The sequence below is a fragment of the Tachypleus tridentatus genome, chromosome 7, assembly GCF_004210375.1.
Source record: "Tachypleus tridentatus isolate NWPU-2018 chromosome 7, ASM421037v1, whole genome shotgun sequence".
Classification (NCBI taxonomy): domain Eukaryota; kingdom Metazoa; phylum Arthropoda; class Merostomata; order Xiphosura; family Limulidae; genus Tachypleus; species Tachypleus tridentatus.
Window position 1 is genome coordinate 48,823,698 of NC_134831.1, and position 17,464 is coordinate 48,841,161.

The following is a 17,464-nucleotide window of genomic DNA, read 5'->3' on the forward strand; positions in this document are numbered from 1 at the left end:
TGTTATTAATATCTAAGGCGTTTGATGAAGACATCTGTATCACCTGTAATCAGATCGATCACACATGGGCAGCTTTCTGCATCATCCTTTACTTGTCGCAGTAGACATGTATCGGTTTCTATTTGGTTGGACTTTCGTTATTCAGCATATTCCTCATGTTTATCTTTCAAATGTACTTAATCTATAGTGACTGATTCCAGTTACAAACTGTCTGACCTGATACACACTCGGTAATCCTCTATGAAAAATGCAAAGGCTTGTGAGTTTAGTTAAGGAGAGACAAGGAATTGATGCAAGTATCACTGAATTCACTAACATAAATGCCACTAGTACTTAATGACAAATCAAGTTCAATCTACCATTTTTTAAGAAGAACCGCGTTCTGTCTGTACTCACTCTACTGGACGCCGCAAGTTGACGATGTTTTACTATTATTCCAGTAAAATTTCATTTTGGTTTGAATATTGCGCAAAGCTACAGGAGGACTGTCTGCGCTAGTCGCCTCTAAGTTAGCAATGTAAGGCTAGAGAGAAAGGCAGCTAGTCATCACCACTCACCGCCAATTCCCAGGATACTTTTTAACAACGAATAGTGTGATTGACCGTTACATTATAACGCCCCCACGGCTGAAAGGGTGAGCATGTTTAGTGCGACGGAGATTCGAACCCGCGACCCTCGGCTTATGAGTCAGGTGCCCTAACCACATGGCTATGCCGGGCCCATAAAATTTCAAAAATTACAGAAATGGGCAGTTAAGGTCAAGTTATCTATATCTTAACGTGCAGGCACTTGTTTTAACATATTTTATCCTACAGAAGTTGTATCAAGACTAAACGTAAACGACCATTAAGTTTCCTTAATACCTACTTTTATAGATGTAGCAATCTCAAAATGACACTCAGGTATTTATTTAAACAATCGTTTAAAGAAGTTGCGAAGATGAACAGGTCTTTGTCTCATGGTTAACACATGCATTTTGTTAGTTTAGCTTTTAGAAAATAAATTCAGTGTGTTTACTTATAGTTTTATTCCATAGTGCATGCTTTAACTGAACTCAAGTACATACTGAAAAATTAGGGGTCAATTTCATGGGAGATTTTCCCCTAAAACGTTCTATAAAAGTTACACACTTTTGCAAATAATAAATTCACTTAATCATAAGTTCTCTCACTTAGCTATAAAACATAAAATGATGGTTGTTAATCCATTATTGCAAGAGTCATTACGATTTGTACTAAATCATTTTATAAATCTGAGTTTTAAATATAATACTATAAATTAACTAGCCTAATTTTAGACTTGGATACCAAAAATATATTTAGATAGGAACCTGAATGCCCATTACACGTTTTCAGATACTTTAGACATCAGGATAACTGAAAACCATTGTAAATTTGTGTCCTTCCATTTGGTAGTCAATTCCCAATTTTTGAGTACTGCCTCATGAAGTATAACGTTTGTAAATTCTTAGTGGTGTCTATATTGCATGCTAATTATATCTAAAAACAGAAGAGAGAAACTGTTTATGTTTAAGGACGCCCACGTTTAAAAACTCTCGTTTACAAAATATGTATATCACATCTTTACCAAAATTATTATATTATCAATATTTCTTTTTTAAGGAACCTGGGAACAAGTTGTTGTTTCTCGCAGCAAAGAAAAGGTCAGTAAAGTAAGTCTAGTTGTTATTGTGGTTCTCATTGGTGTCGTTATCGTCCTTAGTGTTTTCACCATTTGGATGTGTGGAATGTGCAATTTTATTTCGAGGTACGTTCAGCAACATACATATAACTATTTTGGTTAGGCTGTAACTTGAAGAAATATGTATATACACAATTATAGTTACACAAAACAATTTGGAAGTTATGGGCAATTTTAAAGAAAAAAATGAGAGGGAATCCTCCGCAAACTTAAAACCAATGGACAACTGAGACAAGGAGATAAAGAAAAGAAGTGGTTTATATAAAATTATTTGACAACTTATCCAACATTTATAAGGTAATGACGGTAACACTTTTACAAAACCTGCCTTTTAAGATGAGGTAATTATTCTACTTCGTAAAAAAATATCACTGAAGTTCATCGATAACTCAGCGATACAGCTTTTTACAAAATATCTTTTTATGACCCAACTAATGAGTTTATAAATACCATTTTATAATAGCCTCTTTAGACAAATCAGACTGATGAAAATATTTTTGAACACTTGACATCAAAATAAACCTACAAAAGAGGTTCCTTGTTTCCCCAAATCCGTAAACCAAAACATCTTGGCCGTCATATCATTTCTAACACAAATATACCTACCAAAAGGTTACCTGCTTATGTTTATCACCATATAAAAGATCTTCCCAGTTTTCTTCCATTTTATTTCAAACACATGACGTTTTTTCTCTAACTTATCGAGTATTCAGCCTTCCTTTTGATCTTTCCTTCAATCAATCAAATTCACACTTGGATATTTGCTAACACAAATACACCCTGTTAATGTAGCTATATTTAAAATATGGCTTTCTACATACTAAAATAAACAAAAAACCACAATACCTTCACTACTAAAACTGTCATTCGTCTATATCAAACGCAACATTACTTACAATCAAAACCTTCCCATGAAAAACATCTATAATGATTATAAAACATACCAAGATAATAAACATATCCACGAAAGAAAAAGGTTACAAACCGAAAAAGCTGAATTTTTCTTGATGATAAAAACTTATGTATTGCTTCTGACTAACTTTAAAAACCATAAAACCATAACGAAACTAATTTTTTGTCAAATTTAAAACACGATTCATCTTATACAGTGCACAAGGTATAACCACCAGTATGTTGGATAAACATAGACTACTCTTAAATGCGGCTTTAATAACGACAAATCCTGAGAATGACCTTAGAATTAAGTTACACCTCAACCAGCCTGGTTGCTCAATGGATGGTTTTGTTTCTCATTTGTATTGAAACCAGTATCAAATTAAAAGTCTAAAGAAAAACAAAATAGACCTATTGGATCAGTATTTTAACTACTGTAATCACTTACATTAGAAAACTTAATCTCGTAATAATAAGTATATCTGGAGAATGTTAGAATATTTTGTTTTGAAATTAATTTCTCTTTTATTGCATTGAGAACATTTTAACTATTATTACTGAAATGTTTTATTTTTGAATTATGACGTCTGCTTAATAGTTTCGCTATGTATAAGTGTATGCTTAGTTATGAATATTTCTTACTTAGATATCTGTTGTCATTGATTTATTTCTTAATTTCCTTTATTAATAGTTTACTTTTTAGTGGTCCGGCATGGCCAAGTGGGTAAAGGCTCTTCACTTCTTATCTGAGGGTCGCGCTTTTGAATTACCGTCACAGTAAACATGCTCGCCCTTTCAGCCGTGGGGTTGTTAACATGTCACGATCAATCCCACTATATGTTGGTAAAAGAGTAGCCCAAGAGTTGGCGGTGGGTGGTGATGACTAGCTGCCTTCTCTCTAGTCTTACACTGCTAAATTAGGGATGGCTAGCGCAGATAGCCCTCGGGTAGCTTTGCGCGAAATTCAAGAAAACAAACAAACTGTACGAAATCTAACTTTAAGAATAATGGTAATATCGCTTACACTATAATTATGATATTAATAAAATGGTTTCTAATTAACAATATTTATAAAAGCTAATACTCCGTTTGAGACTAATCATGATGATGAGGTACTCACTTGAAGTAAAAATGTATTCTCAAGACACTTGGTATAGGTATTAGCACTTTAATAAAATTATAGTACAGAACAACGTTATGACCTTCTTAGGTCATCTTCAGGTTAAAAAGAAGAACCTGAAGATGACCTAAGAAGGTGAAAATATTGGTCTGTACTTTATTTTAATTAAAGTGCTAATACTCGTAACAGCTGTCATGAGAATACGTTTGAAACTGTGTTATTCCAGTGAATTTGGTTGACACAGTTTTGTAGTTTTCGAGTTATCATGTAATAAAAAGAAGTAGTAAAAAGAAGAACAAGAATTTGAAACTTTTTTATGATAGTTTAGATATTACCAAAACTTGTGACTCAATCATTACATAGATATTGTTATAAAATAAAACATATTATATATTATTTTAAAGTTCTGATGACATATTGAAGAGATATCTAAAATACCATTTAAAGGAACAATCAAAGCCATTCGTACATAAGCAGGGCTACCGTCTGCCTGATATAATTTTATTTTACTCTTGAAGTACAAATGAAACGCTCAGTTTTGATAGATGTTCTTAATGAAACATATAAAGTGTAATTATCATGTTGTACTCAGAGATTTAGTGGTCATAGACTGTGAAATTGGTTGAAGCAAATATAACATAATATCTGCGCTTTTACATGAAGTCCATTCCCAATATTCATTATTTTTCACTTGCAGTTCTTACAAATCAGACACATCTCACAGGGTTCTAATTCTCAACTTTCTTATTATTGGATCCTTATGATGACTTGTTGTTTGCGTAAATCCATCTTCTTAATTCATCCTTGGAGATACATTTTCAATCTTTATCATTAGATCAATTCGACAGTACTAAATTTCGAACGAAATTTAATTACCATGTAGTATCAATGAGCTCACTGGCCCATGGAGTGATTTATTTAAGTAAAATAAACCTCCTCTCAGTTGTAGAAGCTAAAGTATCCTGATCTTCATGATATTTTCTAGCCTTAGAATTAATGTTTCCAAAAGTAATTTATCTCACTCTCGAAGATAATATCCATGTTTTTACACTAAGAACATTTTCCGTTTTCTATCAAATAATGGGACCAATTTTTATTTTTTGAACGTTTTCGCTTGCAGTTCCCATTAAAATGCACTTGAAACGAAACACCATTTGTCCTGATGTGAAGTTGTTATTTTCAGAGAAAACAGTGGTTTACTTAATTTTTCGAGTTTTATACTTCTATCAGAATGAGTTGATGTTTCCACACTATATGATGTGATTACACAATAACTTCTGGATGATTCTTTTCCTTGTTTATATATAACTTTATTTGATTTAAGTGACATTACCAACTGAAAACTGACTTTGTTTTACAGAATTACCATATCTTCGTCCATAATGGCGTCTATGAATCAGTTGGAGACTAACAAATCCGTAATTTAACGTGGGACAAAATTTTCATACTTTCTGCAAGTTTTGTTAAAGTACTGATCTTCTTTGTCTCTGTTCTTAAATTTTACTTTAGAGAATTCCTAAATATGTGACACTTCAAGTATTTAAGGTGGTATCTGGTGTTTGGTACTTGTTACATTTCTCTTTTAGAGTGTTGATTGAAATGCTTGTTGTTTTAAATATATAGGAATATACTTGTCGTTCACAAGTTCGCCCATTTAAATTTTATTGTATCTCCTACAGTAACATTTTATCAAAGTTCGTCGGTTTCTGGATTTAATAGTGCTATTTAACTGTCTTGCTAAATTTCTTTAGTTTATTAGTTAGTGGTGTAACTGGAGCAGTCAAGGAATGTCATTTAATTACAATAATTATAGCAACAGGTATAGACTGGTGGCTTCTTCTGTTCTATATGGCAAGTTAATGATTTTTGATGTTTATACTTGAAGAAAATACAAGTTTATCTTATCAAGCAGGGAATATTTATAAATTTTTGTTACATCATATATCCTCTTTTAACTAATCACAGGAGTACCCCTCGTTAGGTGTTACCCTCATAAGAAAGACAAAGTTTGGAGCATAATAAACATTGTTGTTTCTGAGTATTAATTAATATTTATGAAACATCATACAAGTAAGATAAGGGTAAGATAGTTCTCTATGTGAAAAGAAGTTTTAAAATGTTCTGTTTGGTTCTTTAAAATTCAAAAATATCTGTAAAAACAACTAAATCAAGTCATATGACGCTAAAGGATAAAGAAAAGAAAATATAAATGAGAATAGATCTTTTTAATTATTTAAGATCTAAAGGACTAAAATCGAATACTTTAAGAATGCAACTTAAGAACTTCTAATAAAACTTTTCCTATAGTAACTTAACTGAATTATAATGTGAGAAATGAGCTATAAACTATTGTTTTCTATTTCATGATGAAAAAATCTTTGTTGTTTCTAATGAAAAAAAAATAAGAAATTGATTTAGACACTTATAAAATATTTTATTAATTCCGACTTTACACTGCTATTCATCTCATTTTAACAGGGAAGTGTTTAGAAATAGTTCTGTGACATCTTTTTATAATAATCTGGAAATCATTGTGATAGAGCATATTATTGAACCGAGATGAACTAAGAAAATGTTATATAACGTTACTCTGAACTCTAAAAAGTCAGTAAGTGAATATTCTTATTCATACAACTGGACAAACTATAAAAATTCACATATATATAAAACAGTTTTATATCAGTGAACAGTAAAATTTATAAAACAATAAAGTAACTTGCAACTATGTTTTACATTTTGGGATACTTTTAAAATTATTTTGCACTTATTTAACTTACTTACACTCTCTTACATCAAAAATAATGATATTTATCTACATATGAAAAAAATGGGAAATAGCTTTCATCATTCTTGTTAAAACAAGTTGATATTTGTTTTGAAAATTGATAGAAATGTTGTTAAAATCATTCCATTTTGCTCTTGAAAATAATGACGCAGACAATAATTGTCCTGAGAGTGTTGTTTCTAACTTTATTTTTATTGGCTAGACTCAGTTTTTACTTTCTAAAAGTATGGTATTCAGATACAATGATGTTTAACAGGTAAGTTTAAAAGTGTATACGGAATCTAGGTTGAAGAAGTTTACTGTACAAAATAATAGTTTTGAACTCAAAGACAGAAGCAACAAACACAAGTGAACGAATAAACAAAATATTTGTTCATTATAAAAAATGTGTCGTCAAGTATTTCCCATAAAGACCATTCTACATTTTTGTTGTGACGTGAACTGACTATTAGGGCTGAAGAAGACTTTCTTTGAAACATGAATACTTGATAAAGTCTAAAACAATCTATATACATTGACACAAGACAAAAATAAGTGGAATTCTAATTTATCTCCCAAATTCAGACAAGAACGTTAAGAGTACAATGTACCATAATTCATTACTATATATAGTTTACAGACTATTTCAAACAACATTCATGTGAAGAAACCTTTAGTTTATTCCAAATTGTAGAAGTTTCTATGTCACATTTGAGGTAAGCTCAATCCTTTTCATGTTATATCGAACATGTTACTCAAAATTATAGCTCAAGACATCTAGCTATTAGTTAGAAAAACAAAATTAAATCAGATTCAAAATAAATTTAAAATTCAAGTTTACAATTTAAAATCGCAAGTAGGTCAAATCAACTCTTCCGCTGGCACAGCGGTAAGTCTTTCAGATTACAACGCTACAACCAGGGAGTTCGATTCCCTCGGTGAACACAGGGGTAGTCCGATGTGGCTTTGCTATAAGAAAACACACACAGATAAAATTAAACAATAATATAATCCACCATAATTAACCATTGAAAACATTAAATAAAATATATTGTGTTATCTGCTGTGTTCATTGAGGGGAATTGAACTCCGAATTTTAACATTGTAAGTCAATAGACTTATCTTCATCCAACTGCGAGACAAGGCAATTCATCTCCCCTCGTGGCACAGTGGTATGTCTGCACACTCTGGTCTCGATACTCGTGGTGGGCAGAGAGCCCATAGTGTAGCTTTATGCTCAAGTCCAAATAAACAAACAAGCAAGCAAGCCATAATATAGAATGTTATCAAATAAACAGATTGAAGAACCATGAATCAGAAATCAAATAAAAGAATTAATGAAAATTAGAGATATAGAATATAAAAAAAATCCTTTAATAAATAATATAGAGCTTGATTTAAATGCTGAAAAAATAAAATTATTCAAACTCTAAGAATAGGAAAAAATGCATTCTATAAAATGTACTTTTGAAATGTGAAAAACTATAAAAGTAATGGAATTTCGTTATAGGCTAATTAAAGTAGCCTAAGAGTTGCTGATGAGTTCTGTTGACTAGCTGCCTTTCTTTTAGTTTACCAGTTCAAAAATAAAGAAGTCTTGCGCAGATAGTCTTTGTTTAGTTTTGTACGAATATTTGAAACAAATAACTTTATTTTTTTTATAGAGCTTGTTGATTTGCTTGGAACTGTTTATCAGTAGCAGGTGTGTCTGCTTTAAACAAATGGTTGTTTCTGAAATGAAAATTTTCATATCAGCTATATGAAACGAACAAGTAGAGCATTTTTGTATGCCTTGACTAGATCTCGAAACCTAGGTTTGTTGTAGACAAATCGGCAGTGCTATTACTAGCTCAGACCTAATTTGGTAGTATTGTATTATCATTACAAAAGTTCATGTTTATTTTCATATTATCAGTCATATTTTTATTATTTTCTATATCACTGGTAAAAAATTTCTCCATCCTGCCCTGCTCCTTTCATAACACCCCACGCTAGTACAACGGTATATTTACGGATTTACAACGCTAAAATCAGAGGTTCGATTCCCCTTGGTGAATTCAACAGATAGCCTGATGTAGCTTTGCTATAAGAAAACACTCCTTTCATAACATTTTAAATTTGTGTGTAGTGCTAGCTTAACAGTTTTTACAAATAATGATTTATATACAAAAATTTTACAAAATTACGAACAATACTGAGTTTTCTATCCGGTTTCGAACTGAATATTTTATCGAAGTTACAGGATGAGCGAATTAATTATACGTTGATGTACAGGCACACTTCAGTTGACGAGAAGCCATCTATGTAGCTTCTTTACAAGTGAGCTTTTTCCGGACGAAAATATGTAATGTTCTCGTAGAAATACTATCGTCCAAAGTTAATTAACCGAAGTTACACGGTTTGTAATGTTCGAAATCTATAAACACCACGGTCAAATATCTGCTGTTCCTGATTTATAACCGTTTATCACAGTTTTAGCTTCAGAGGCTTATAGTATAGCAGCTGTAGCAAATTAACAACAATAAACTGTCTCTTCGCGTATCGGTTTATAAACTTTAAGGCGAGGTTATCGAAAGTTCATTTGGGAATAATACTGGCAATCACTAAAATTTAACAAACTCGGTATATTGTTGATTCTCACTCTCGAGAATCTGCTACAAATTTAGAGACCAGGCGAGACTTTCACAAAACACATCTAATAACATAAGTTCCATACATTTCTAAATATATATTTATTTAACTAAAACCAACATCAATATTAGAATACTACATAATAGTAAATGCGTCAGAGGTGTATGTTCCTATTTTCTTTTAGGTGTCTTTTGTATATTTCTTATATCTCTAATATGCATTTGACCCAATTACATGAATATATACAAAAACAAAATACCGTTGGCCAAACTCGTAATTTTTATTTATTGTACTTGTATGAGCATAGATAACACTGCTTTTATTAAATTTGCAAGTCATGTTCAAATTAAAAGTTGATGTACACTCATTTTATGAAAATAAATTTCGCGACTGTAGAAATAATCAAAATAGGAAATTCGCCGCCTAAGTTTTAAAATGTTTGTGTCGAACAGAAAGTACATTATAAAAAGTTACATAGGTAACAGAACATCAAAATTTTGTTATTTGTTGTGTTAAAATTTTTATTTATAGTTGCTGAAATAATCCAAAGAAAACTCTCTTTGTGTTACAGGAATCCGAGACCCAGTATGAATACCGATGTTTTCTAGCAATAGTTACAGAAGCCCAAGTGTAATAATACATCTCTTCTACTATTCCCACGTGCTTCTATAGTTACCACGAGTATGTCTTACGCCCCCCCCAAAAAAAAGGTAGAACATACGGCCATGAACACGTGTGCCAGCTTTAGTTTCGGTAGCTTATAAGTAAAAATAATAACATTGTTTCAAAAATAGCGTCTCGAGATCCTGAGATGAATCAGAAACACAAAATCTGATGCCATATTTAAATTCAGCGACTATGGAAACCTGCTGTTAGATCCACATTATGTCTGCATGATCCTCTTGGATCATCACATGGATAAGAACACGCTACCCCAAGTCAGCCTGGCAAGTTTGGTATTACTAGCTCTACAACTATGGGAGTAGTTAAGTGGATATATAAAGCTATAAGTGATTAATACAGCATAACATTAGCTTTAGAGTATTTGTTATGTGTTACTCTGTAATCTGGCCAAACTGAAAATGTGACTTATACATTTTAATTAGTGAGTTCGGCTATTTCAGCCACACCCATTGCTAATAGGTGTATAAAATCAAGCATACAGCCATGCAATCTCCATAGACAAACATTGGCAGTAGAATGGGTCCTACTAAAAAGCTCAGTCACTTTCAACGTGGCACTGTCATAGGTTGTCACCTTTCCAAAAAATCAGTTCGTCAAACTTCTGCGCTGCTAGAGCTGCTTCGGTCAACTGTAAGTGCTGTTATTGTGAAGTGGAAACGTCTAGGAGCAACAACAGCTCAGCCACGAAGTGGTAGGCCACACAAGCTCACAGAACGGGACCGTTGAGTGGTGAAGCGCATAAAAATCGTCTCTCAACAGTTGCAACACTCTCTACCGAGTTTTAAACTGTCTCTGGAAGCAACGTCAGCACAATAAATGTTCGTCGGTAGCTTCATGAAATAGGTTTCCATGGAATGATGTAAAGCACACTGCCATTTGACTCTTGAGCAGTGGAAACGCATTCTCTGGAGTGATGAATCACACTTCACTATCTGGCAGTCTGACGGACGAATCTGGGTTTGGCGAATGCCAGGAGAATGCTACCTGCATTAGTGCATAGTGCCAACTTTAAAGTTTTGTGGAGGAGGAATAATGGTCTAGGGCCGTTTTTCATGGTTTGGGCTCGTTAGTTTCAGTGAAAGGAAATCTTAATGCTACAGTATACAATGACATTCTAGAGAATTATGTGCTTTCAATTTTGTGGCAACAGTGTGGAGGAGGCCCTTTTTGTTTCAGAATGACCATGCCCCTGTGCGCAAAGCGAGGTTCATAAATACATGGTTTGCCGAGGTTGATATGAAAGAACTTGACTAGTCTGCACTGAGCCTTGACCTCAACCCCATCAAACACCTTTGGGATGAATTGGAACGACGACTGCAAGCCAGGCCTTCTAGCTCGACATCAGTGCCCGAACTCACTAATGCTTTTGTGGCTGAATAGGAACGAATCCCTGCAGCCATGTTTCAGAATCCAGTGAAAAGCCTTCGCAGAAGAGTGGAGGCTGTTATAGTAGCTAAGGGGGGGACCAACTCCACATTAATGGCCATGGTTTTGGAATGAGATGTTCAACAAGCACATATGGGTGTGATGATAGGGTGTCTATATACTTTTGCCCATGTAGTGTATATGACATATATTATATGTTCTGATAATTAAATAAAACTATTCAAATAACTGACAGAAATCCACACATTCCTACCTTAGATTTATCTTTCTTATAACCGACAGCAGTAGTCTGTAGAATATGGCGAATCATCGAGGTCCTGGTGTATTGCTCCAAACTTTCGACTGTAGTTGTTAGCCAACAGAGCTATAGAGTTAATTCAAAGCATAGGTTGAATCAATGCGATATTATTATTATTTTAACCATTATTAAAAATACGAGGGTAGCAAAAATTACGATGGCTTGTTGACTATTTAGACAAGTTGAGTCCAGATGTTATGATTGCTTTGGGTATCAATCTACGTAGCTATAATGCGTTGATTCTTGAGAAACGCAAGTAACTGAAAACTACCTTATCGTGGGCGTGTTCAGCAGTCCGTAGAACTAATACGTTATGGACCCAATGGCTTGCTATAAGAGAAGGTGCAACATTACAACTGTCACTTTGTCACGCTAAGCATGATGACAAAAGCAGCAACCATTATTAAAGTAACGTATGAGAGATGGTGAAAAACATTGTAAGTAATGTATCACTAGTGAGAACAAGTTGCTGTTTCATATGTTTTTTATTTATGTGCAGTATTTTGTAACAACTGAATGCATATCAGCGTTTAATTACATAGTTGTATATGTATTTTGATATGAATTACTTGTTATCGTATATGCTAAAATTATTTAATAGTAGCATCACTTCTGATTTTAATTTGTATAATAAAACAGTAACATAACTTTTAGTGTGTTTCATACATCGGGTATGCCCAAGTGCATTTTGGACTACAAATCTGAAGGTTCAGTATTTAAATCACGAAGTGTCTTTTGAATATGCCATGTATTTCATCTGGTTAAGGTTTCTAATTGTTAGAACCAGTTCATAATCCTTTATGTTAATACCAGTCGCAAAGACAATAGATGCTGTTGGATTTTACGTTGTTGATAACTATGCGTGATCCATGAGGTCTCTCACGTAACCATTTAACCAGTTTGTTCCGTAAGGTATTGTTTAGGTAGAAAATACCGAATATTTGTATTTAGTACATAATAATATTTAACGTCAACAGAATTTGTCTGCGTTTTTGTAAATTCTTAGTAACAATATCAATGTATTGTATATTACTTACTTATACCACAGGATCTCTGCATATGACATGTGTTACTTATTAACAATAGATTACGTATATCGTTTTAAATTGAATAAAAAGTTAACTGTCTTTTTATTATCTATATTTGTAGTGGTTAATGACAACGCTATAGTGTCTGTATTTCAGCTGTGTTACATAAGAGCCGATTCGCGAAATAAGATGTATTTTTACTTACGTTTTGTTTCCTGCTGGTAAAGCGGTAAGTCTACGGATTTACAAAGCTAAAATAAGGGGTTCGATTCCCCTCGGTAGACTCAGCAGATAGCCCGATGTAGTTATGCTGTAAGAAAACACACACACACACATACGTTTTGACTGACTTTTGAAATTGTATTTATTACACTATTTCATTTGAATCTATGATATTTACATTAATTATAGATAACCATGAGATGTGAATAACCCAATAAAAAATAATTGACGCACCTTCAGGTCATGCAGCTATCGCTCCCTAGCATGGGACCTCTACGTAGGTGGTCAACACTTTTTTAGAACAACAATCATAGCTAGAAGGTGTTAGATAGGAAGCAAGTGTGTATTATAGTTTATTTGAATACGCAAGACATTATATGTTGTTTTGAATTCAAAACTTATATGCTTATGTTAGTACACCCAAAAATATATTTAAAAATGTGTGCTTAAAGGAATGTTGGGTTTATTAGTTGCTAGTTGTACTGACAAAATAAATAAATAAAATATGCATTAATTATCCATAGCAGGAAGATTACGGATGTCTTGTGTAACTTGAAAAGCAATGACTTGGATTACGCGAGGAATAGTAGTTAAGAGTGCCACAAAACTATGCACTTTGGAATCATGGATACGTTATAAGAACTACAGTGAAATACCTCTGTCCAATTAATGATAACATTAAAAATTGTTATTCAATGTTTATACTGAAAATATACTGTCATACAAAAATGTAGAAAGAAGAATTGCTGGCCTTGCGAAATCAAAGATCCCATTCAAGTGAATATAATCAATTTATTACATTTCTTACAATGTAGAGATACTAGACTAAAATTATACCAGTTAAAAATTTAAAATTCTTTCATTTTGTTAAAAATGAGTAAGTTATTGAACAGCCATCTGATTTCCTTTAATAAAAAAGTTGAACATATACGGTTGAACCTTTATATTTTGTATTGTTATGATGAGTAAAAAAGATTTTCGTGAGAATTGTTTAGTTTCAAGTGATATACAACTAAGTCTGTTATAATTTATGAAGATCAGTATCTCCTACTGGTTAATGTAAATTACTTTGATAATATTTTCAATTTTTAAAACCTTTATTAATCTTCATACAATAATCATTTTGATGTTTGATCTACGTAAAAAATACATATTTGGTAAAGTCGCTTTTACATTAAATCGTTTTGTAACAAAAGTATGAAGAAATATATTATTAATAGGTTTGTGTCTTTATGAGATCCAAATTTAGGTAATAGTTTTGATTTCGATATGGGTCTAGATCCCTAATAGCCATAATATATAAAATATTGACCACACTACCTTCTTATTACTTTCACGTTTGAAAGTTCTTTTTCATGAATTTTTTATGTTGTAATTAGGTAAAGGAAGATCAATGCAATCAATATATTCTCCTTTCTTATTTTGACCAAAGTAAATACTTCCAAGCTTATGACCCGAATCCGAGTTGATGATGCACATCTGTTTGTCTCCATAGTAAGGTAGTCGATTACTGGCAAAAATACCTTCCAGTTTATTTTGCACACATAAACTTGTGAGAGTATAGTATAAATCTCTTCAGTGCTTCTTAGACATCAGTGATGATGTTTCTATACTGATTAATTTCTGTAATAGACTGAAAATCTGCACAGGTAAGACATTTGTAGTGTTGAGTAATGTTTTACTAAACCACATTTCAGTACATACATTTTCCTGTTGCATCAAGTTAAAGTGTAAATTGCTATTGGATAAATCGGGTGTAAGATAAAAAATAAAACGGTGTTTATTCTCTTGCGTATATGCCATATCATTTATCGATTCATTGACCTTCAAACAGTTTTTTCTTTCCATTAATAACGTTGTATGGCTTCGCGAATACAAATAGGCATCAAAATCGGTTATAAGGGCTGTCCAGGAATTTTCTTCCAATCCAGATTTCTTGCTGAGCATTTGATATTGTAATGTTTTAAATTGTCCGGATTTTTTCCACGATTCTTTAAATGCTTCATTACCAACACATCCTTCAACAAGACGTGCAGTTACTTGAGTAAAATTGCATTAGTGATAGATTCTTGAAAAGTATTTGCACTCTGTATACTGCAAAAGGATATTTAGCAGTTCTTTTCTGAAAGGCTTTTGCATGTGACAGATCCACTGACAAACCAATTCTGACTTTTTTAACATAAATACAAAGGTATGGTAGAATAATCTTTGAGGCGTAGTCTTAAAGTAACATAATTAAGCAATAGCTTATTTTGGAAAAAGATATCTGAATATTAATAGCTAATCATGTCGACAGTTTGAGTACCTTTATTAGCTAGCTGTGTGTCTGTCTTAGTTTCCATCGTTATCTCCATCTTTAAATTCTAGATTGTCAAAGTTAGAATGCTGTGGCCATTCCTCACATACGTGTAGTCATATGTCTTCTCTTGGCTTCTTCGTTATAACTCATTAGTGTTTCTATGTGTGACTTATCGGCATAGAGGATGTGAGATTATAAAATGGTTTTATTATTTCGTTATACACCTAGTTGATAAAATAGAGAATGAAGAAAGAGATGGACAGACTTATCCTAATGTCTTTTTTATGTTTGTTCCATCACGTTTAACAGCATGTACATATATGATTACAGGGGCATGGATTTTTTTACACCCGATGGGGGGAATGATTTTTGCAACCACTTATGTGGACTGTTCAATTTGAAAATTAGTAATCTCTGATTACGTGAACCTGGAAGCAGTAAACATGCAGTCACAAAGTAATCTTGTTGCCACGATACTTCAAGGTTTCCATGTTGGTTTGTATAAGTGAGGTGTTGTGAACAGTTTTCAAAATGTTAATAGAATAAAGACAAATGTGTCATAAATTAACTGCTACATGAATTTATTCCTGCACACTGCACAGTATAAAAGATGGACATTATACTTGACAAGGTTACTAATAACTGTTCATGTTGTTCGATAAAAATAATTAAAATGTCTTTGCGAACTCTTGAAAATTACACATCAATACAATGTAGCACATAATTATTCATACTTTTCATTGAACTAAGATTCATTTAGTCTTCTAGTCTACATGTTCCCAAACGTAGACCTCGTTTGTGATGATCTGTTTATGAATTCATTCATAAGCTCTTCAATATTTATCTTGTCGACCTCATCTTTGTGAGTGTGACAAACTGCCACATGGTTAAGGCGGCACTGAGACATAGTAGACCTTAACCACGTCTTCAGCCGTCTTAATGCAGAAAAACTGCGTTCACATTCGCAGCTGGATACTGGACATACAAACAAACTTTTCATGAGAAGAAACACTTCACTAAACATCTGCTGGCTTGTTTCATGCATTTTACAGTAAGCATCCTTCACACCTTTCAGAGATACTGCTTTTATTGTTCCTTTGAACATGGGCAACTGAAACTCGAGCTGTTGTGCAGAGATTTCTGGATAGAAGTTTATAACCGAGTTGTTAATCTTGCCAGATGTGATCATGTTCTCAAGTGCCAGATATTGCCTAAAGTCATTGTTGTCTGCATTGAATCTAGTGGTTAGATGTTCTATGACTGTGTAAACAAATTCAAAATATTGGCTTCTGTAGTAATATCTAGCTGCTGCAGAACGGTGTGCTGAGCCATTACCTGTGATCCTTCTGGGGTCTGCGAATGCGTGTTAGTTCAATAGGCACCAGATCTAAGGACGTTACCTTTTTCTCAGCTTCATCAAATATCTTGTTGTAATTTTCCTCTGTTCGCAATACCCGCAATTGCCCAACTGTCATTGCAGATGCTGCAATCATGCCAGATACTGTCGCTAATTTTGCTTGGAATGCACGGTTTAGTTCCTCTAATGCAACTAATGGATGCTGAGACATCAACAATCCTAAAACTGTCTTTTCTTTGTCAAATCTGTCCAGCAGACTTAGTGCTTTCACTACTACATCTGATTTTTCATTTGCTAATTCAGACAAAAAATCAACAATGTCACTGTAGTTATCATTAGCACATGTAATTGCAGATAGGCGGCATAACCAGCTTGTTGGACACAGTGGGTAGATGTATTTAACTGGACCATTGTGGCTGTCTGACGATACAGTATTTTTAAATATTGTCTTGTATTTGCCTGACCTCTGAAGCAAGACACCAAGCTCATGTATCCACTGGATAGAATCTCGAACACATTTACAAGCTTCAACTGCATGTTGCATTATTAAATTAGCCTTGTGTGCTCCGCAGTGAAAAAACAAAGCTGACAGTTGCTCCTCTTTTATTTTTGCCTGGAATTTACTGTACGCACCACTCATGTTAGCGGCTTCATCATAAGTTTGTGCTTTTAATCCTGACAGTGGTAAATTGAGTCTAGTCAGTACATCGAGTATTGTCGAGGATATTGTTTCACCAGTTGTATTGGAAACACTGTACAAACCAAGAAATGTCTCATGGACGTCAAGGTTCTCATCTACGTATCGTACACATATTGCTACCTGTTTGGCACCTGTAACATCTTGAGTGCCATCAACTATTAATGCAAAGATTTTACTTTGCTGCACTTCGTGTGCTATGTTCCTCAGTATTTGATGGCTGAACATCTCCATTATTTCATTCTGAGCCTGGGCTGATGTGAATGTGGTTTTCTTTGACAAGTAGGCCGTCAACTCAGGATCTTCCTCTTCCAAGAGCTTGATTAACTGCAGGAAGTTCCCCTCCGTATCAGTATGTCCACGTAATGCTAAACCTTGACGCA

At 33.4% G+C, this 17,464-nt stretch overlaps 1 protein-coding gene across 13 annotated transcripts in view; it reads left to right on the top strand.

The window, feature by feature from the left end:
- LOC143255610 (uncharacterized) overlaps positions 1-17,464 on the top strand; it is an 84,030-nt gene that overhangs the window by 15,106 nt on the left and 51,460 nt on the right. For 8 of the 13 annotated variants that reach the window (XM_076511501.1, XM_076511504.1, XM_076511507.1 and 5 more), the window contains exon 3: positions 1,623-1,767. In XM_076511501.1, the coding sequence (XP_076367616.1) occupies positions 1,623-1,767 (145 nt within the window). Of the gene's footprint in view, positions 1-1,622; positions 1,768-5,075; positions 6,125-9,681; positions 13,657-17,464 lie in introns of those variants that run through there. The other 5 variants (XM_076511503.1, XM_076511499.1, XM_076511510.1 and 2 more) reach the window with 5 other exon arrangements.